We start from the raw sequence: 22,512 nt of genomic DNA, 5'->3' as shown, positions 1-22,512 counted from the left end.
AAATGATAGAGCCCTCCACCATGTCCCTATGAAATAAGAAAATAAAAATGAACGCACAGATCAAACACTTAAACTCTTTATACATAATTAAAACTGAACACATTAATAAGCACAAAACAAATTCAAAATCATGTTGGATCATCAGAACATTTCTTAGGCCTTCTAGTTCTTATTGGTCTTGGAGGTTGTAGTGTGTGATCTGTTAATACTTCATCTCTTAATTTTAATTCTGAAAAAAAAAAAGATTAATATTGTCAGTTATATAGTTCCACCAAGTTGATTATTTTGGAAGAAAGTAAAGTTGTTTTATCACAAATATGGCAATATGAATTAAACTGATATATATATTTTCTTACTTCTTCAATACATGTAAGATGGGCATCTAAGTGGATTCAGTAGGTAGATTTCTGCCCTATATTGTTATAATGTGTACTTCTAAATTTGAATAGCTGGTATCAATAATGATGACCTTATCCTCTAGATGTTATCTTCTAAGCTAGAGTGACTATCCACAATAATTATATATGTGTGCAATAGTAATTAAGCATATTCATTTTCACTGTGGCTAATTTTCATGGATTCTGTGAAGTGAACATATTCGTGAGTATCCATTTTCGCTGTTTTAAATAGAAGAGCATTATATATTTTTAAAAAATCAACTTCACAAGTACTATTTTTCGCAATTTTCTGTCCACCAAGAAAATAGTCAAATTAGTATACCACAAAAATTAATATGTTTACAGTAAGTCTTGGTAAGATACAGACCAATCAGAAACACGCATGAAAACCCACTGATCTGACAATGTACATTCACTCAAAGATAATATATTCACTTGAAAAGACCACTATTTGATCTTGGAATCACTGGATTTGTTCAGAAAGTTTATAATGGAATGTTAAAAAAATTATGTCTTAGACAGAGTTATTTGCTCTTGAAATATTCATTTTGATTGCATTTCAATGAAATTATAACTCAGTTTACCAAAATGATACGGATAGTCTTTTTTCCTTGATTCTGACTGTGCAAATAGTCAAATTACACTTTCAAAATGGTGTTTTTTTTTTCATATATTGTTTACCTACTGCCTGATTCTTACTGAGATTGACACTTGAGTAGGACACATTTTTACAGTCGATTCCTGTTAATTACATAGCCTATTTGTCAGAAAAAGATATGCAATTAATAGGTAAGCAATGAAGTGGAACCAACTGGCAGATCTGTGCCCACAACTATTCAACTCGCTATGATGCCTACCGTTATCTATACTGAAAGTGGTATCTGTTCTAATTGAATTGCCATAATACTTTCATCCAGTATAGGGAAAGTGTTAAATCTTCAACTGTATTAACAAAGGACTCAGACATTTTTTAACTGATTTTTAGGTGTGATTAATTGAGTAATATTTCTTCCACAGATGCCAGATTTTAAAGAGGGGGGGTTGTGATCATGCCAAAGTACTTTAACCCTGCCACATTATTTGCCTGTCCCAAGTCGGAATTTCTCGCCTCTGTATCTTTTTTCGTTTTCACCTTGATGTTTTAGCACCAGCTGCAGCCCGCCCAGAGGTGTGATACATTCATTGGAGACCAGTGGGCTGACATCTTCATCCAGGTGGGGGGGTTGTCTCTTTTACATATTCACCATACCTATTCTTGTTACATACAAGATTTTTGTCAGTAAAGGATAAACTAGTTCATATTAGGGATGTAAAATATTCATCTATCTCTGTACTTGATAACTTACTAAAAACAGGTTTATCTCCTTTATCAATAACCTCTGCTTGGACCATGTGTTTGCTGAGGTAAGCCTCTACATCAACTGCTGCTTTAATAAACTACCAAATAGAATTTTAAAATTTGAGATGAATTAAAAAATCAAAAACAAAAACAAGAAAAAACTGATCAAAGCTGACTTGGTGACGTCACTGTTCCCCTTTCCTACAAGCCATATAGGAACTCAACAATTGATTTAAGGTACTCAGATAGAAGAATGAAATATGAGGTGCACAATGGCATCACGTTATAAAGATACTCTGAAAGTTTCATCGAATACCATTCAGCGGTTTCAGATGAGTTGTGGGTTAGAAAATGGTCCACCTTTGGTTGACCAATGGCAAAGTCCATGTTTTGCACTGGGATACCCAAAATGTCATTCAGACAGAAAAACAAACTTAATACAGAGTAACAAAAATCCTTGTTGTGCATGAATAAAAACCAAATGCTAAAGAAAAGTGTTATTAACAAAAATAGGTTCCATTTTCAAGGATCATTAACATGAACAAGGCAAGGTGAAAACTCAAGATTTCATAATGGTTGACAATTGCCAATCATATTACCAAATTTCAGTAGGTATATACAGAAAAATAAATTCTTCAGACATACTTTTATATTTTATTTAGTAAGGCTTTTTTGTCTTATAAATAAAACAAATTTTGTTGCCATTGTCCTCTTCCCAACATACAAACCTCATCAACTTTTTCTGAATCTGTTTCATCTTTGTTTTTCCTGAATTCTGTGTTTATTCTTTCTCGTATTGCTGAAGAATAAAATCATTAAAAAATTAACATTTTACAATTTCATCTATTTATCATAATACAAACATTTCATAATCAAATAATAAAGTGCATAAAATATGTCCACTTACTTTCTTGGAAGATCAAAAAGCTATATTATCTACATTTTAAAAAAATTCCTACATGTTATTCAAGAAGATTACACCTGGATCTGTGTTTATCCTTCACAGTTGCATTACAAACAGGTAGGAATTGAGTAAATCAGCTGCTGATTTTAGTTGAATGATTTCATATAAGACAACTTATAGAGAATTATTATTTATTGATGTGACATATGTATCTAACACTATTAACCTTAAAAGATAATGTTAGTTCAATGCACCACAAAACTTCAAAAATTACTAAAGTTGGAGAAAATTCTTCACTGTTTGTGTGCCCATTAACTCCAAAGAATGTGTTTGGAGTTACTCTTGAAGACTCAGACTGAAGTATTTGTGTCCCTGAGTCCAGGACTGTCTCTTTTTAACCCAAATCAACTATTTAGGTTATGTCAATGAACTATAATTCTCTTTCAAAAAGATTAATTTTCTGTATTATCTCCCCTTGCAATAATGCTATATTCCATACCTGCTAAACCTTTTTCATCACCTTTTAATATTTTCAGCCTTGTTTTGTGCAATGCTTTAAATGCAGCTAAAGCCTGCAAAATATTAAAACACAAAATTCTTCTTAAATTTAATGTAATACAGATTCATTTGCTGTAAGTACAAATTTATAAGCAATTGAATCCATCATTATACTTTTAAAAGAAGATGTTTCTACAACTGAAACAGAAAATAAATGTCACTGACTGGATCGTATATAAGTAATTTGTCATTTACTTGTACCGGTATACATGTGACAATGATTGTAAGATACCAAAACATTGTGAAAATAGTGAACTTTTCTGAACCAATATGGTTATCAAACTGAATTGAAAATTAAAACAAAATGTTGTCAGCGTATTTAAACACGACAACAATTATAGAACAAATATGTCCTAAAATACTGCCTTCAAAATGTTTAAAAAAAATAATGATAAAAAGTCATAGTAAATCATTATTTTCTACTATGAGTTTGCATGGTATACTGCTGTACCCTCTTTCTGCTGTATAACTAGTTCCGGTGTATTTTTAATATCCATTTTTGTATGTAACTGATTGCACATACTTGGGTCAGAGGTCAGAGGTTGCTGACACTGAAACCGACCTGTTTCATGAAAACAACAGCAAAGATCAGATTGTCCACATTCTAGGTAATTTTCAAGTTTTAAGCTCAACATAGAATATTTCCAACTTTTCCAAAACCTCTGAATGCCATATTATTTAATCCCATTTAGAAATGTAGAAAATACACATGAAACCAATCAATCGATATTGATTTATTGTCTGCCATTTGCAAAGCTTCCCAAACAACAATCACAATACCAAAATATGTCATGTGTCATAAGAAAAAAACTATGGAAAGCCAGATTAACAAAAAGTGAACATTTTCTGAGGATTTGACAAATTAAAATATCAAACATATTTTCCCTCATCTTAAATAACATTTACTTTAAAAAAAAATCAATGGAAATGAAAAAATATGCAGTATTTAACAATAGAAAAGTTCATACTGAACAAAACAAACCTAATTTGGGATATTTCATTATTTACAGATATCTAAAAAAATGAAGAAAAAACAGTATCAGCCTGATGCTTTGAAATCTGCCTTTAATGCTATACAGAATTGATATTTTTGTTTGAAAGTTTTTTTTTTGTTGTAGATTTTATTAAAGTTGTGCAAATGTTTAAATGATTTAATTTTCAAAGTTAGAATTGATTCAAATGTGATTTAAATTGCACAAAAATGGTATATAAAATACTTACATAAGACTATTTGAATATTTATCAATTAAAATATTAGCAAGTTTCAATAATCTAATGATTGATAACACCCTACAGTACATTAATTTTAAGTGATCTAAAAAATTCGAAATGATTTCAATTTTTAATCTATTTCAATCAAATAACTATTTGAATAAGAATTGAAATAAGATAAACAGCATTTTTAATTAACTTGCCTTAAAAAAAAACAAAGTGTTTAAATTCCCACATATAAATGTTAGACTAAAAATAGATTCTCTACAGTCATTTTTGTCCAATACTATATTTTCATCAATAAATCAAATACCAACATAGTGGAATTGTGTTGTATCCCATATGGTTCCCCATACTTGTTTAATCTCTGCACCAGAAAAGGGAACAACAACAATAATGGCAGATTTAATGTACGTTCACTGGAGTAAGAGTAATCAAGGGAACCAAGGTTTTAGCAGTAATCAGAAGAATATAACCCAGAGACAAAGACCAGACATGGAAAACAAACATACACAACAAAGGACATAAAGTGACCAAAATAATACATACAAAGTAACAAAAGCAAATGAGCAACTCGGACTCCACTAAAAACTTAGGAACATGGACCAGGTGCACCAGTAGGATAAGCGTCCTCTGCTTTTCTAGAAACACCCGCCAACTTGCTCATAAAAAGTCAAGTCTAGGGTAGTCAAAAGAGGAAAGGAAAACTATGACACCTTAAACAAATCAGTTTTCAGGGCGCAGATGGATACACCATAACGATCTACAAGTTCATGATGACAACCATAGAACTTCTGTACTGATGACTTCAATCTTATAGCAACATAACCCTGTTCCAGCCTATTTGTTAGAAGTCTAGTGCGATACAAAAAGTCTGCGTAGTTTTGGCAAGCTCAGGCATAACGTAGGTGTTGTGATATGAACACACAGCTAAAAATGGAATTGTCTCTTTAGTGAGAAAATAAAATTCTCTATTTCAATAAGAATGAAATTGGACAACCATAATTTAATTTCTTCATCAAAACCTCACCTCACACCGAGAGATATAGCATATATATTAAACAGTAGCTCTATAGAAATACCAAAAATAACTATCAAATTCATGAATGAATGTTGGAATCAAAGACAAAGGTCAATTTAATTTAACAGAAATTATATTAATATATAACGTCAAAGTTTAAAATATAGATTAACCTATTTTTATCAGATTTATACCACTGTCACACCATGTTCATAAATTTAGTTTATATATAATGTATATTACATTGTACTGTTTTTGTTGTATATTTACATAACCATTTACTGTAAATGTGATTGTGCAAATAAAATTGTCTATGTAAATTCTTAAATGTCAAAGGGTGAATGTTTTAAGCGAGAATCTGTTTATGGATTATTCATACAAGTTTTAGAAAGTATATTTTGAAAGCATTCTGAGATAAAAGATGCAAGTAACATTTCACCTTGCTGCGTGTTGACATTGTTGAGGTAGAATCCAGAAAAGTTCCTAAAATATCGTTCCGGGCTTTTACCATTCAATTCTTAATACCGGAAGTAGTTCTATGGAAACAAACAATATGGAGGGAAAGGGGTTAAATTACTTTAAAATTACGCCGAAAACTCTGGTTTAACCCACTATTTGTGCTTTCTCTGCAGGTAGAAATTGTACATTCCACATAATTAAGCTAAGATTATAATTTACGATAAATTGAAAAAGCTAACAAACCGATGCTGGTGCAATAAATGACACTGTTCAATTGACACCCAAACAGCTGACATGCAGGGAGTGAAATTTAACAAGTTGTTGTTAAATGATAACAAGAATATAGCATTCAATTGGCTGTAATGTTTACTTTCTTACATATGTCTGTATGTACATGTGCATGCTCTTTGTATTTGTTAAAGTTTATTAGGTTTAGGAAGTACATAATATATGATTATATGAGGCAGATGTAACCTGTAAATTGTGTGCCAGAGATTTGTAATATTAGGACTGAACACTTTTCAAGTTCCATTATCAATTTTACAATAATAAAAAAAAAATGTGCATTGTAGGTATCAAATTATAAGTACTTATGTCACAAAATTTATTGCCTTTATTTACATCTATTAATTAAACAATGATCATAAATTGACCACAAAACCTTGTTGTTTCTATTTATACTAATTTGTCAATATGCAAAACAACTTTTAATGCTGTCTCGTTTTAGTGTGGAACACATAGTCCTTGGGCATGGGGACATATTATGTTCTTTCTCTTCATAATTCAAACAGGGCCTCCAATTTATGCATATTTGCAGGGTTAACTTTTCTTACTTCCTGTCAGACTGAAATCAAACTGCCAATGATTAAAGATCAAATGTCCAACTCTATACTGCCGTGAGGACTGTATTAAAGATCTAAGAACATTTGTATCTTTGATGAGTGCAAAGGATTTTACATGTACAATGTATTTGTCAGTCACCAGTTGTTAAGTGCAGTTAAAACATGATCCATGGTAAAATATATTGTTTCTACTGTATTTTATATTAAGCATACTTAAAAGGTTGACCAATAGATATGGAAGTTGTAAGTGAGTCTTTGAGAAAGAATATATTATGCATAATACTTTAAGTTTACTATTTACTGAACCACCTGAAATACATGTACATTACTTCAATACACTCTGATAAAATCAATAGTATTCTTGTGTTAAAACTGTGGACTGGGAAACTCTGATGCTGTCTTTTATTCTCTTTTTTGGGGGTTCTGCATGCAATTTTTTCAACACAGTTTTAAATTCATGGTTGTTTGTGATGATTTGTATCATATTGGTCTTCAAAAATATATTCAATGACTGTTCAATTTTTGCAAAACAAGTCTTACCATAAAAATGAGCCTGTTGTGAAAATTGCATGGTTTTCTGTAGATATCTTACATGTAGGTGTTTACAGATTCTTTCTAACTTGTATGAATTTTTTGTTTGCTTGTCAAACTTTATTGTTTGTGACTATTTGAAGAAGCTCCATGACAAAGTAGGAAGAATCAATTTATGTTCAAGATTAATAAAGGCTCATAAAATACATTATGGTCAATACAGAATACTAGAGATCTGGGTATTAAGCAGATCTGCAGTGTTTTTGTGGAAAAGAAATGAATTTTTGTGAACTTTTTGTAGGTTAATTTAGAAAATTTCAGAAAAGCACCATGCCGATAACAAAGATTCCCATTGTACACAAGTTTGGTATAATTTCCCATAGTCAGAGATTAGAACTACAAGAAAGACTTCTAAAACAATCATACCTGCAGAGTGTTGAGAGCCAGAAAGTTGTTCAAACTAGGTAACTACCAACAAACTTGTACCATTTACTGTAAACATACTTAATTGCAATTTTTTGTGGTGGACATAGAACTGGGAAAATAGTATCCGCCAAATTGATTCTTATTTTTAACTCTATTATAACACTAATAAATTTTTTTTGAAAATGTGAAAATTGATACCCCAGATATGTTCACTTGACAGAATCCGCAAAAACTAGGAACTGTGAAAATTAACATGTTTTCTGTTACTTATTTCTGTATGAACAATATGGTTATTGTTTTTTTTTTTTTTATAAAGATATCTTATTATGTACATGTATAATGAAATTTAAAAACAAAATTCTAAATGAATTGTATTATGTTTACATGTCTTGTTCTATTCATTTATATGACAGAATCATTTATTGTATCATAGTAGTCTTTAAATTAAAAATAAAAATTAATCTTTTATCATTTTCATTGAACATACAGCATGAATAGAAAGTATTTTTGAATAAAAAGTTGCATTTGTTCCATTTTTTCCGTTGAAATTCTTTGCAGGTTTTTTTTTCTGATATTCATATATTTTTGTATTAAGAAAGTGGAGTAAAATACATGTAAATTTTCTGCTCTTGTAATTTTACTCCAGAATGCCTGCAGGTTCAATTTATTTTTTGCTAAAATATAAAGTTGTCTGCCTTTTCATCAGTCACACCTGAGACTAAATTAATATTTCAATGAAATAAAACTTTTCAAATTGAAGATAAATGAATGTGAAAATGAATCTGGGTACCTAAGTTTTTCATAAGGTCAACTTCTGAAATATATGTCAGTTATGACTTTTTGACTTAAGACTGCACAATGTAGCTTTAACATTCATATCAAAACTTGTTTAACCTTAGTCGAAATCCATTAGAAGTTACAGAGGAGTTTGTGTATCAGTATAACAATACTAAGTCACTCGATGAAAGGGAGAAATATGAAGCCACTGCTACGAAGATGTTGGAAAGATCTAAGGTATAGGAACTTACAGTATTTTGCTTTGAAATTACAATTATACAGTGGATTTTGGTTATTTGCATACCCTGTTTGTCTTAGAATTTATGCTATTAAGTGGAGTATGCAATTAAATTGGAGGCAATGGCTCAGCTGATTTGGACCTAATACAGAGTTATCTTGTGTTGTGATGATATGGTTAAAATCTACACCACTAGTATTGTTTGTTCACTTAAGTTTCTTGTGTAATTAAAAACTATAATTTATATGCATATAGATAAATCAAATCACTGTTTTTGGTTTTAATCCATAATCTGAGTAAACTTCATATTATCAAGATTCATTACCAATAGCTGCAAAAGAACATTAGAATAAAAGAATCAATTGATCAAGAGAATGTTTACACACTGTAGACAAAACCTTATTATTTCTGTTTTTTTTTTTTTTTTTGTATGTTTCAAATATTTTCAAGAAGTATCATATATATTTTATATTTAAATTTGTAAACAGAGAAGAGCAGGATTGCGAATGAATGGTGTTGGGCAATATGTCAACTTACCAATGGCCTGGACAGAACTTGCCCAGTTAGCTCAGTGCAAAGGCAAGATTCAAGAAGGTTTGATTTATTATTGATCCTAAAATTTGATATGCCTGTTGACATAAGTGAAAGGTGTTTGTTAAAATCTCAAAGTGCGACAACTCTTTTATTCTTAATTCATTCAACATATCAACAAGAAGATTAGCATTTAAGAAAACAATATCAGTTTGAATGGAAATATTTAAAATTAACTTTTTAATTGCTTTTCATTTTTGTTATAATATTGTACATACTGGTATTTTTTAGAGTGTTTGGATGTTTTGATCACCTCCTTAGACCAGTCACCATTAGAAAAGTTCCACATTCCAGCATTATTCTTCTTGGCTGAGACCATGCTGTATTGGCTTAGAACTGATGCTGTACACCAGCCCTATCTTAGAACAGGAGAAATCAAACTTCTAAAGGTACATAGTAAAAACATGATCATATGCATTTTTCCAGAATCACATCTGTTGTAACAGACTTTTCATGAAAATAGACATGATTGTTTTTTATTAAAATAATTTCAGTTTTTATCCCATCACAGATCTTTTTCAGTGTCACCAAGTCAACCTTCTTTTTTTGTAGGCATTGTAGCTTATGGTTAAAATCACAAGTGCATACCTTCAAACGAGGGTCATTTTTTTTACTTGAATCTTTTATGACAAGATCAAATCTTATGGATAAAAATACAAATTTATGTAACGCTTTGAACCAGATTTAGCTGATGATAGGCAAGGTAAACTACAATGAGTAGTACTAGCTAATACTGGTTAGGCTTAAAATTGTAAAATACCACTAGTTCCCAAAAAATTTTGAAAGTGCAAGAACTGTAGATGATTTAACTTTTTTCAAAGATCATAAAATAGAACAACTTATAAGGTCATTTTATTTATATTTATAGATGGGACAGCTAGCATTTACTAGGCTGTTTTACCACCATATGGCTGGTCAACTGCAAGGACAAAACGAGTTCAAGAACAGACTGTTTACATATCTAGATGGTATTATTTTAGAAAATTATATATGTTAAGGGTACAAAATGAATATTTCATTCTTCTGTTCTGATAACATTGCTGGACTCACTCACAAACTTAACATAACTTAGAACCAAGAAAATAACCTTCAATAATTGACCTATATATTGTTATTCAATATAAATATTTTATTCATATTTTAAATCATTACTTAAAGGTCTGTCTGAATGCCAAGAAGCATACAGTCCATATCCAAATGCTCTCTTGTCACTACGATTTATCATCACTGTTGGAAAGATCATTATGGCTGATGCTGAAGTCGAACCAGGGGAGATTAAAGAAGGAGATAATATGTCCAAGCCAAGGACTCCTTTAAGTCGACCCAGTAATGTAAGCTTGATGTATGAAAATTTAAGAAAATAAGTTCACTGATACTTATGAAATATGTAGGGTTTTTTCTTGACTGCAGTATGTTTCAACCATTTATGGAGTGTTAAAGGCTAAAAACCACTAATTCCACTTCCCATAGGCTTCTATGCTAATTTCACAATATTCAATGGCTTCTCTGGACTTTACCTTAACTTTAACCTGCAGATGACTATATATCAGCATGATTCTACATATGTCAGCTCACAATCCTCAGAATGGCATGTGGGGTTAGCAGACTTGCAGTGCAGTACTGGTCACCGGAAGTGAAGGGTCTATAAATAGCATGGGAAATCCCAGTGTTTTCACAAGATAGGGTTATATTTAAAAATCATTATGGAGATTAGGCTTCACATCACAAGAAGCAAAATGCACCTATAAAATGTACAGAAATGTTTTTCCTTTCAGAAACTGTTTAAATTTTTTAAATTAGATGAGAACTTTTTTTCACAGCACTATGAGGAACAGGGGTAATTTCTGCGTAGGACTATTTTTGCGTACGTTCCAAATGCTCATTGGTTGAATTGGTGGTCTGTAACCTAAAGAGTCACTTTTTGTCTTAGAAAAAATAAATAACTATACAGGTATCTTCCTACACACATACTGAATGCATTTGCAAAGTTTCAGTGGAATGTGACAAGCACTTTTTTAAATATTTGATTTTTAAATATAGGGTAACCAAGTTGTGCGAGCAAAAAAGTGAAAATATTCTACCATACTGAAATGCATTAAATATTTGCAAAGAACTTTTTCTGACTTTTCAAATAAAAAATATCAATCACAACTTGTTTTTTAACAATATTAATGAAGAAATAATTTTAAAAGTAATCATTTTCTGAGAAATTGGTCTATTTTTAAAAATTTATTTCTGACATGCCTCCCCCTTTTTCTTGATCACATGTCAAAAATCCTAAATCTTTAAATTTTCACAAAAGGTGATATATTTGGCTTTAAATTTGTAAATACAGTGTTTTCACATTAAAACATGACCAGTAAAGGGCACCTAAAGCAAAAAAAGTGCTCAAAAATGGATTTTCCATGTTGCCATAGGGGAATGCTTATATGGCCTTAACCGCAGTAATGAAAGTGAGTTTTTCCTCATTTCTAACCTAATTTTTGCTCAAATCTACACAAAACTTGATTTCAAGTGCTTATTACTACCATATTTAGGTAAATATAGCCCTCAAAGTTTAATATTTGATATTTTTACTAAATTTTCTACACTTTTTAAAAGATAGGACATAAAAATCAGCCAAAAAGACCAATTTTCCATAATTTGGACCTATAACTTAAAAAAATGCATATTTTGAAGGATTTTTGTAGTGTATTCCTCTCATGGCAAAGTTAACAAGATCTTCAAGTAGTTTAAAGCTATTTCAAGAAACTTTTCATTTTGCCATGGCTTCAACTTAAGGCTAAAAACCACTAATTCCACTTCCCATAGGCTTCTATGCTAATTTCACAATATTCAATGGCTTCTCTGGACTTTACCTTAACTTTAACCTGCAGATGACTATATATCAGCATGATTCTACATATGTCAGCTCACAATCCTCAGAATGGCATGTGGGGTTAGCAGACTTGCAGTGCAGTACTGGTCACCGGAAGTGAAGGGTCTATAAATAGCATGGGAAATCCCAGTGTTTTCACAAGATAGGGTTATATTTAAAAATCATTATGGAGATTAGGCTTCACATCACAAGAAGCAAAATGCACCTATAAAATGTACAGAAATGTTTTTCCTTTCAGAAACTGTTTAAATTTTTTAAATAAGATGAGAACTTTTTTCACAGCACTATGAGGAACAGGGGTAATTTCTGCGTAGGACTATTTTTGCGTACGTTCCAAATGCTCATTGGTTGAATTGGTGGTCTGTAACCTAAAGCTGTATACTGATAAATATGTGTCTGTTCAATACAGAAATGCTGCATATTTACATTTATTTGTGATGCATTCAACCTGGAATCTTAAAAGACATGTATACAGTTTTTGTCTGTGATGGCACACTAACAGTTTTTACAATGACAGTGTATGATTTTCTCATTTGTATCTCAAAAAATCAAGTGTAATTTGAGGTGACATGCATGTTTTGCACAATATGGTATATTGAGATTGTTTCAAAACTTACTTGCATTGGAAACAAAAGAGAATTGAAATTTATCTGGTTATCAACTTTTAAAATTTTTTTAATCTTAGATATCAACACTTTGGCTGCTTTTGTCCCCTGTCATAACACAGCTCATGGAATGCCTATGTCCATCAAAGTGTAGGCATTCTTGTGTCTTAATTTAAAAAAAAAAAGTATCAGGTTTGGATTTTACTTATCAAGAGGATAAGGTGCACTAGTATGTTCTTTTATCAAATTAACATTAGGTACATAACTATCTTTTTTTCAGCCTTACAGCCGAGCAACTTCAGCTTCAGCACAGAAACACGAGAATACTATTAACACCGATAGAAATAGTCAGTCAGCTCATAGTGGGGCCATCAGTAGTAGTGTCCATGACCTTAGTCCAACTCTATGGCATGCCTTAGATGTCTGGAGGTGTACCAATCATTTAGGAGGAGGATTAGCTGAAGCATTACAAGCACTGGCCACCTGTGGTATGGGACTTTCAAATGAAAACTGGTAAATATGTTACAAATCAAGAGTTACTGCCCTTTATCTGGATTTAATTTTGTCAGATAAAGTTTTGACAATATTAAATAATAATATGATTAAAGTCAGCCATCTAAAATGTGAAGTTTAATTGCCTAATATATATATATTTATATATAATTTGCAACTGTCAAATAATTTGCATCGCAAATTTGACAGTTCTAACATTATTGGGAATTTTTCAGACCCTTCTATAAGTTAACGTTATCTTCCCTGTATCAATTTGATCCGATGGAGCAGTGTAGCAAATAGAGTCGTCACATTCTGAAACGTTTGTATAATACTGATTTGTTGTGACATGCATCATTAATTTGATCCTCTATCCTACGTAATAACACCTAGATGAACTGTCCCGTACTACCATACATCGTGCACTAAGTTAGAGCCCTAGATTAATTCCACAAGGAGGAATGACCCGGCCAGTGAATGCTATATTTTTATATAGCCTAGCTGGCCGAGTGGTGTAGGGCACTGGACTTTGTGCAGGCGGTGTTGCCATAGATGTCACAGCGGTACGAGTTTGAGTCCCGCGTAGGGAACGACCAAAAATTTGCATCGCCGCAAATTTTACAGATCTAACATCGTTGGGAATTAAACTAACTTCCTGAATGGTTTTTCTTTGCATAGAAAAAGAATATTTGCATGAGAAGGATGAAATATGTCATTTATTATTTCATGAGGGTGAGAAAATTCATATTTTAGATGGGTTAATATTTTTTTGCAATTAGGGTGGACAGTATGATTGCCCTCCAGATTCTGGCTGAAGCTGCTAAAACCAACATATCAGCAATGAAGATTCTCCACAGCTTAGCTAGGGGTTCAAGGCCTAAGGTTAAAGGAGGTTCTCCTCCCCACAGTAGCAGGTCTGATGACTCAGGTAATAAGACTTATATGATGTAGGGATTTTTTTGGGGGTAAGGGGGTATCACAGGAAATAAGAGAAGAGAAGTACTTTTCCCCCAAAGTTGCAAACATGGTGACTATTGACTAGAATTAAATGTCTCTTTTATGAGTATAGCATGTAAAGGGAATCTAGCTTAGATTAAAACGAATTGAAAACAACTTGTTAAGGCTGTTAGGTATACTAAAAATTATTATTGATTAGAACATATTTGTATATTGAAAGTTTCAATAACTTTTCTATGGTTCTACTAAATACAAATCCTCTTTATATGTAGTCATTATATGGATTTGTAAGTTGCGTATGAATTGTTGGTGAGCACGATGAACTTAGGTAGCAGTCTTAGTAAAAAATCAGACAGAATGTGATATAAAACCCACCAAATTCAGTTTTATTTCTTGTTCAGAAACTGTTACAGATCATATAACCAGCCTTAGTGCTTAATTTGAGCGTTGCACTTTTGAGATAAAATTTATATAGACTGTACATGAAATTAGCACTTTGCAAGAGTTATCATTCTTGATTTGGTTTTATTTGGCTGATTTTAGTGGGAGGTTAATGTGTAGTTTTTTTTTCAAAAAGTACAGATCTTAGTACAGAAAGGACTATAGTCACTTAAAAATACAGCATATGTAGACCAAAAAAAGCATCATCTGATCCATGAGTTGTTTCTACACAATGAATCACCTTACCATAGCCAGTGTCTGAATTTTATATGGACTGGTACTTAATTTGATGCTTGCAAGGAACAATAATATATACAACTTTGTTGAGTTGAAATTGAAAGAAACTCTAAAATCTGTTGATTATACAAGTCATATTACTCTTGACTGATACTTTGTCTTGGTATTTGAAATAGTACATATTTTTTTTCTCTATACAAATATGTTAAGCTGTGTATTATTTTTGTTGTGTACTTTAAACATAATTGAAGGTAATTGAAAAGTAATTTTCAATTACTTCTTTAAGTGTAATTGATTGTAATGGGTTACAGATGGTAACTAGTGATTGATTAATAATCAATTACATGAAAATATGCCACATTATCGATTAATAATAATCAATTACTGTTGCCAGTAATTGTGCCAATCCCTGTTTTAAATTATTTAGTGTAATAATGATCTTATGGTTGTCTTTAGTTGAGCAAGCTTGGAATTACATGTATTGGAACATATTAGGAAGAGGTATACACATATTAGGAAATCCACCATAAAGTAGATTAATTCTTTTTGTTTGATTAGTTTTATATGTTTTTTCAGTTCATTCAAATAATGGTAAGACTAAATGTTGCATAAAACTAAAACATGTTTATAAGTAATTGTACACTAGCACGGCCACCAATCACACTAAATATAAGAATGATATTTTGGTTACTGGTATTTCCATATATGCATTGCCAGGACTTTTCCCTTTGCCTTGAAAGTAAGTTGGCTGTAGATATTCTTTTTTGTTTAACCTCTCTAAAAAAAAAACAAATGTCATTCGATGCATTTTATTGGTTCCAGCGAAGTTATGTTAAAAATCGTTTTACATCTGATTGGTCTATGTTGATTGATGTTTGACCCAAAATAAAGGTTTGAGCACCTAAACAGCATTGAATTTGTTTACATGGTATGAAAGATGGTTGGTGGCCATGAATAGTTAGTGATATAATGATATAAATTTCACTTTCAGCACAAATACATATAATATATTGCATGCACATACACTATATTCCCACGTATGGAATTGAATTCACCTCTTTAGTTTAGCATCTTTATGTTATTTGTGAAGGACTGTGTATTAGTGTATTTTACTTTTCAATCTACAGTATCGTCGTAAGGTGTAGTCTTCACTGGGGTTCAAATTATGCTTTCAGGTATAAAAAAATCTTGGACCATTTGAAAGTAAATGCTTAAATTACATTGGTAGAAAATAAAACCCTGTTCAAAGCATTTGCTTATGGACTCTAAACATATTCACTTGAGGAGGTGGACCTAGGGTAAGGGACACAACTCTTACCAATCAATGGAACGTTTGTATTCAGCATTTGACATTAATCTCATGTGTGCATCAAAGTAACGGATTGGTTTCATTCTGTTTCAAATAAAAGCTTGATAGGCTTTGGTGAAATTGAATATGATACAAACATACCACTGATTTCAAGAGTCATGTCCTTTACCCTAGGTCTGCCTCCTTAAGAACCTTGCAAAAAGTGACAATATGGACCACTGATTATCTCTAATTTGAACCCCTCTCTGCATTTTTGCTATTCTAAATTTCAGTTTCCTGCATGTCTATGGAAAACAAATCCTGGGTGTTAGTGATGAATTCTTTTTCTTCATAGTTACTCTGAATAATACATACTCTAAAACATCAAAAGTTTAATGCTTATATACGTACATGTATTTTCCTTTGACGTGATAAAATTTAACATCTTGGAGACCTTATGTTTTCAGGTATTTTTTCTCTTTTAGGCAATTCAAAGTTCATGGTTCTCAAGCGATTTTTCATGAGGAGGAAGGCAGTCTTTTTTTAAACTTTTTTGTCCAAAGATGATGAGGGTGCTTTTATTACATTGTTCATTTTTTGAAAAATATGAGTAAGATGCTTTTTTTGTTTTCATTTTGTTTATTTGGCTATTTGATTTGGTAATGAGGCATCCTCAAAAGAGACGAGGAAGGGCCTTAGAACCAGGAAATTATTTTATTTGGCCATATACTGCCAATTTTATGTTAACTTTTAAAAGATGCATACCAAGTAATCTTCTCATTTATTTTTAGATGTTTACAGTGTAACAAGTGATACTTCTGAAAAAGCTCATGAATCTAGAAGTGTGGGAAGTTCTAAACCAAGTCTCAGTGACATTTATGAACGAAGCGAGGAAGATCATGACTCAGCCCGTAAACACTTAAGATCAGATTCTGAAAAACATGACACTCCACCTGATAAACCACAAAATCAGAAAACTACATTAAGTAGAGAAAACTTAGAAAAATTTGAATTCAGTTTGAAAAAAGATAAAATGCCTAAAGCGCCCTCTAGTAGAGAGAGGGAAGTCTCTTTTGCTGATACAAGAAGCAAGATGGCTGACAGGGCTAGAATAAAATATACAAGGGACTCTGAAAGGACTAAACCATCAACCAGGGATTCAAAGAGAGCTTCAAGTTTTCTGTCTGATCCATTGCCTGGTACTGCGTGGAAAGCTGAAGTGGGGTCAGATTTACCTAGTGGACGGGCTTCCGAGGCTAGTTCTGTACCAACATACACCAATCTGCCAGTAAGTATATTGGAAATCCTGTTCAGTTAATACTGGCACAAAAAAAGATTTTAAGAAATGATACCCTTAACATAAAAAGCAACCTTTTTAAGTCTTTTTTATTCAACCTTAATATTTGCAGTTGAGAAATTTTAAAGTCAGTTTCTGCCTAATTGTCTACAACAAATAGTTTTATTTTTAAATTAATGGTTTTGATAATGAAAAAAGGTATTACTAAAAGTGTTTGAGTATATTTTACCATCATGTAATAGAATAAAGCCAACATTCTATTAATGTTTCCTAGCTTGTTGACACCCCTGGTATTAATGGATGGCACTGGGAGGTTGCTATAACCTACACAGATATCTTGGCTGAAATCTGTATGTATGGCGGAAATGCTAATATACAGAAGATAGCTCTAATGGGCATTAACAAGGATGTATCAGAACCATTCAAGCGGGGCTATACAAGCGTACCCCTAACCAGTGCTGGTCTACTGGATTTAGCTTTCTTCCATGCTACCAATGAAGTTAGGGATGGAGGTAAGAAAGGAGACATTGAACTAAGTCCAAAAATCAAAATGCCAATGTAAGGTGACCTAACAACACAATTGGTCAAGATAGGTTTTTTTTTATTATTTAACATGACTTAATTTAAAAAAAAATCCATGCATCTTTGATGAACTATATACATGCAAAAATGTATCCCCCCATTACTGGAAAGGTTAATGTTTTTGCTGCTAATTAGTTCTACTCTTTCGTGAAAAAATCAGAATAAAAACTTACCAGTAGTCAATAACCAATTATAAGACAAGGTTTTTTTTTTTTTGTTGAAATGTTGATTTTTTTATTTTCCATAGGTCCAAATGACTGGAGTTGGCGTATTAGATTTGGAGCTATACAGTCACTGGTGAAGATCTGTCGTAGCCTGGCCAGTGATAAGTCAAGAGAAGGGATGAGAACAGCTGCATGGAATAGTTTATTGAGGGCACACTCAATGGAGAAAGATGATAGAGTTTTGGAAGCATTGAAAGTTGGACAGGTAAAAAATGCAGTTAAAAGATTTGTTAGTACATTGTGTGCTTTTTTGGTTAATTAAGGATTCTTTTTAATTTTTTTTTAATTCTAGAGCAGTTACTGCTAGTTGGTTGTGCAAGCCTTTCTTGGTCAAAAATGAAAAACAATCCTTATAATTTAATTTCTAATCAATCAAAGTCAAAATTAAGATTGTTCCTTCATCAAAAGCCTTATTAAGTTGGGAATTATTTGAAATGAGGATTGTGGATTAATCAACATTAATGACGTCACAGTGCCAAGTTATTTTATGGAAAGTAACCTTGCCCATATGAGAAATAAACAATTTTGATATAAAACATTGATCAATCAAATGTGTTTTTTATAATATTTATGTTTTTGAAAGTTTCACATAAAAATCCATGTGTTTTTGTTTTATTGTTATAAGATCCTAGCTAAGAAAGTCATGGCCAGAACAAACTGATATAAAAGAAATAAGACTTTACCAAAGATATATTCCAATGTATTTGTCAGGTGGCTTCTTTTTTTCAAAAAAAAAAAAAAAAACAGGTGCACACAGATCTAGAGAGTCTGCTGAACAAATCTACAGTGATGAATCCTGGTAGGATTGGTGGTATGATTGCTGGGGGTCTGTCAAATATCTACCTCCCACCGCTGCCACCAGCAGTCAATCCTTATATACCTACAACGAGGAAGAGTTCACCTCCACCAAAAGTGTCTCCTAAAACATCTCCAAGACCCAAGAAGCCAAACAGAACATCTCTTAAGTAAGTAATATGGTTATTTTAGGAGAACAGTATCATCATTTTGTTTTATACTTTATAACTTTTGAACAGGAAATTCATCATTCGTCATTTGAAAAATTTCTCAATAGTTATACTTGAAATTGCCTGTTTGAAAACTTTACTTTATTACTAGAAATGATTTCTGTTTTTACAACATTTAGATTTTTAAAAAGGAAGAGTATTTAAATTGTCTGCATGTATTTAAGATATACATATAGAACATACCATTTTCATTACATAATTCCATCATTTTCAGAGAAGAAATACAACTGGCTACAGCATTATATGAACCCCCTGTTGGAATTAATACCAGGCTGAGTTTTGACTTGAGGAGAATTGTTGAAGATCAGGTAAAATTTTCAGTTGTTTTCTTTATGTCACAATTTGCATTCCCCTTATTTTATATTAAAGAGATTTGTAATGGCAAAGAGAGTTTAATCTGTTTATTAAAATAGGAGAATGTTTTAAGTTCTTAAGATGATATTTTAAACTTAATATTTTTCTCTTGTACTAATATTTTGTGATTGACAAAAAGGGCAAAAAACAGTACCCCTGAAAAACTATTTACTTTTAAATGAAAAGATACATGTACATCTGGCACAGATGAATATAAATGTCTTATATCCTTTTTCTTCTTTTTTATTAGTGGAGAAAGGAGTTGCAGGTTGAATTAGAAAATGAAGAAAAGGAGAGACAGAAATATATAGAGATAAAACAGAAGGAAGAGGAAGAAAGACAGAAAGAAGTAGAGGAAAAAAGAGCACAAAAACTACAAAAAGTTTGATAATGACAATCTCAAATAGGACTATAGCTACTAATCTAGGCCGTTTAGGAGTTCATTACTGAGAGATACACTGTGCTTTCCAATGGTTTTGGACTGCAGTTCATGCTAGGTTAAGCCCTACATTTGAAAGCTTTTAATGTATTGTTTTTCATGAAGTTGCATTTCTTTAAAGCTTAAATGGATGTAGTATACCAGTTAGTTTAAGGGATTGAAATGCATTTCATTGCTAAATGGATGAAAACTTGAGTGTTAATTGTTTTCTTAGAGCTTACTTTATTCTGAAGTGTATTTTTTCTGATGTTCTTAAGCTGGGGCTTTTAGAAATTCAACATAATTAAAGAACATGATAAGAATTCTACTTTGAAGTAGAGATACTCTGTGCATGCTAATGTTTTGGATTGCATTTCATGCTATGTTAATTCAGACATTTTAAAACTTTTAATGCATTGCATTTTCTTAAAGCTTAATGGATTTAGCACAGTCTTCAATGGATTGAAATTGAAATAAAAAAATTTTGTTGCTAGATGGAAGAATCCTCTAGTATCTTGTTTTCTTACCACTTACTTTATTCTGAGGTGTTTTAAGCTGGAGCTTTTAGAAATCCAACATAATTAAAGGACAAGATAAGAATTGTAGTTTAAAGCATTGTTACACATGTTACAGGAGCCTGGTTGTGATACCTTAGGAATTTTACTTGCAGTCAGGAGATTTGAAGAGGATCAATACAATTATGGAGCAACCATTTTATTTTAGGGGGGCTAGGACCAAAATTTCTATCCTGCCTTTTTATTTTGAGAAAATTTAAGCAAAAAAATATTAGGACAATAATGGATCTTGTCTTTATTTTTTTCTTGTGATCTGGACTGGCTCTTTATTTCTTTAAAATTTCAGTCCTGACTTTTTATTTTAAATTTGATCCTAGCCTCCCCATAAAAATCAAATGGTATTTCCCTCAAAATTATATGTATATAAAGTCATGTAGTAAAGCAATATTTCAGAGACATGTGTTTTATTCCCTGCTAATTTTTACTGATACATTCTGTATTTCTTCTGATGATTTATTTTTTTTCAATTTTTCATTTTGTCATTGAAAAATACATACATGTATGACACTTCAATGAAGATCATCTGTGAGCCATATACATGTATTTTAAACACTGCCTATTTGTCTCTTTAGTGGTCAAAATTCTTCTCCCACTCTGTGTGAGTGAATTAATCAATCCCTACACCTTTTTAATCACTGGGAGGTGATTAAATTTCTACAGACAGTTCCCTACCATTTCAGTATTTTCTGATTTCTACAATTTTCAAGGGATTCTCTGTTCAGTGTAAACTAAAATACACTCCCACCTTAATAGCAAATTTTTAATTTTTAGTTCTCCCTGCAAATGTTACTGTATTTAGTGGAGAAAAATCAGTAATTAAAAGCACATCTAAGTTCTTTCAAAAGAATAATCTACATTTATACGACAGCTGGGTAATATTGTCTTTCAATTCAGTAATAAAAACAGACATTTCATTATGTGTTTTTCATCAATGTACATTTTAGTTTTGTCTATTGTATTAACAATTTATGGTGTATAATGTTGTTGTTTTTGTGATAAATCTGTGATAATTTGTTATTTCTATCATAGTCATACATTCCAATTAACTATAATGAAACTTGTCTTAAACAAATTGCTTTTGGACTGAGAGACTTGCTATACGCCCCCCCCCCCCTCCCCCTTGCTATAGTGATGGGGGTGTCACTCCATCCTTCTTTCCTCCCGTTACAGGGGAGATCCACCTCTTATCAGTGACTATTCCTACACCACTGAATAGAGTTTAATGAAACTTTCACAGATTCTTTATTACATGTTCCTATTGTGCACTTTCCATTTTAGATTTTGATCCAAATTAATATGAAGGTCATAAGGTCATGTTATCAAATTGGGCAAATGGGAGTATCAAGTTTGTGAACATTGCTTAGTTTTTGTAGTTTGGTTTACACAGATCAAAAAGTACAGAAGTTGATATGAAGGGATTTAAGAAAATGACTGGTTTACACAGGTTAACAGTTTATTCAGTGTTTGGTTTAGACAAGTTTCACTATATTTCAGGTCATGGTTTTCAAGTTCTTTTTGTACTAATTATCATTATTAAAGCTATATTGAAAAGATTTATTCACAAATGAGCCAGAGATTATTTATTCATGGAATTCAATATATAGAGCACTTTTTATGTGAAATACTGTTCAGTTACATGCTAGATTTGTTATAATAAAACTGATTATTTTCTATGTGTGGTATTATCTCAAAGCAGCCCTCTATAAAGTGCTAAAACAATAACTAGACCAACCTCATTTTTATTTGCTGATATTCTTATGGATGTATTATGGTAAGTAGCCGTCGATCAGTCTGTCCACACAGACAACTAAAGACCAATTTCAGGAATTGTGTTTTTATTTTG

At 31.7% G+C, this 22,512-nt stretch overlaps 2 protein-coding genes across 4 annotated transcripts; one reads left to right on the top strand and one right to left on the bottom strand.

The window, feature by feature from the left end:
• Positions 1-60: 60 nt before the first annotated feature.
• LOC148605362 (complex III assembly factor LYRM7-like) lies at positions 61-5,964 on the bottom strand. Its single transcript, XM_088550855.1, has 5 exons — positions 5,872-5,964; positions 3,141-3,213; positions 2,466-2,536; positions 1,745-1,835; positions 61-229 (listed from the first exon to the last, which is right to left on the bottom strand). The coding sequence occupies exons 1-5, from the start codon at positions 5,941-5,943 to the stop codon at positions 129-131; spliced, it is 408 nt and encodes a 135-aa protein (XP_088406981.1). The 5' UTR covers positions 5,944-5,964; the 3' UTR covers positions 61-128.
• LOC148605361 (transmembrane protein 232-like) lies at positions 5,957-22,342 on the top strand. 3 transcript variants are annotated; one of them, XM_088550840.1, is made up of 17 exons: positions 5,971-6,064; positions 6,709-6,905; positions 7,566-7,728; positions 8,590-8,704; positions 9,194-9,299; positions 9,528-9,685; positions 10,165-10,264; positions 10,455-10,627; positions 13,060-13,292; positions 14,051-14,199; positions 15,483-15,497; positions 16,986-17,482; positions 17,766-18,003; positions 18,321-18,502; positions 19,045-19,262; positions 19,537-19,630; positions 19,927-22,342. In XM_088550840.1, the coding sequence occupies exons 3-17, from the start codon at positions 7,595-7,597 to the stop codon at positions 20,062-20,064; spliced, it is 2,550 nt and encodes an 849-aa protein (XP_088406966.1). In that variant the 5' UTR covers positions 5,971-6,064; positions 6,709-6,905; positions 7,566-7,594; the 3' UTR covers positions 20,065-22,342. The 3 variants fall into 3 exon arrangements, with proteins under 3 accessions (XP_088406965.1, XP_088406967.1, XP_088406966.1); XM_088550839.1 differs by lacking the exon at positions 6,709-6,905 and having other exon boundaries at positions 5,957-6,064; XM_088550841.1 differs by lacking the exons at positions 6,709-6,905; positions 15,483-15,497 and having other exon boundaries at positions 5,958-6,064.
• Positions 22,343-22,512: the final 170 nt, after the last annotated feature.

The sequence above is a fragment of the Perna viridis genome, chromosome 10 (genome assembly GCF_037379345.1).
Source record: "Perna viridis isolate PV_CMFRI_1.1 ecotype Kerala chromosome 10, ASM3737934v1, whole genome shotgun sequence".
In the NCBI taxonomy this organism is placed as follows: Eukaryota; Metazoa; Mollusca; class Bivalvia; order Mytilida; family Mytilidae; genus Perna; species Perna viridis.
The sequence above is the reverse complement of the archived record's forward strand: the minus strand, read 5'-3'. Positions and strand labels throughout refer to the sequence as shown.

Coding starts and splice junctions, on each gene's coding strand:
- LOC148605361 (XM_088550839.1), top strand. CDS start 7,595: ATGCCGATAACAAAGATTCCCATTGTACACAAGTTTGGTATAATTTCC. Junction 9,686..10,164: donor GAGAAATCAAACTTCTAAAG/GTACATAGTAAA, acceptor TTATATTTATAG/ATGGGACAGCTAGCATTTAC. Junction 19,263..19,536: donor CCAAACAGAACATCTCTTAA/GTAAGTAATATG, acceptor CATCATTTTCAG/AGAAGAAATACAACTGGCTA.
- LOC148605362 (XM_088550855.1), bottom strand. CDS start 5,943: ATGGTAAAAGCCCGGAACGATATTTTAGGAACTTTTCTGGATTCTACC. Junction 3,214..5,871: donor CAATGTCAACACGCAGCAAG/GTGAAATGTTAC, acceptor AATATTTTGCAG/GCTTTAGCTGCATTTAAAGC. Junction 230..1,744: donor AGGAGATAAACCTGTTTTTA/GTAAGTTATCAA, acceptor TTTTTTTTTCAG/AATTAAAATTAAGAGATGAA.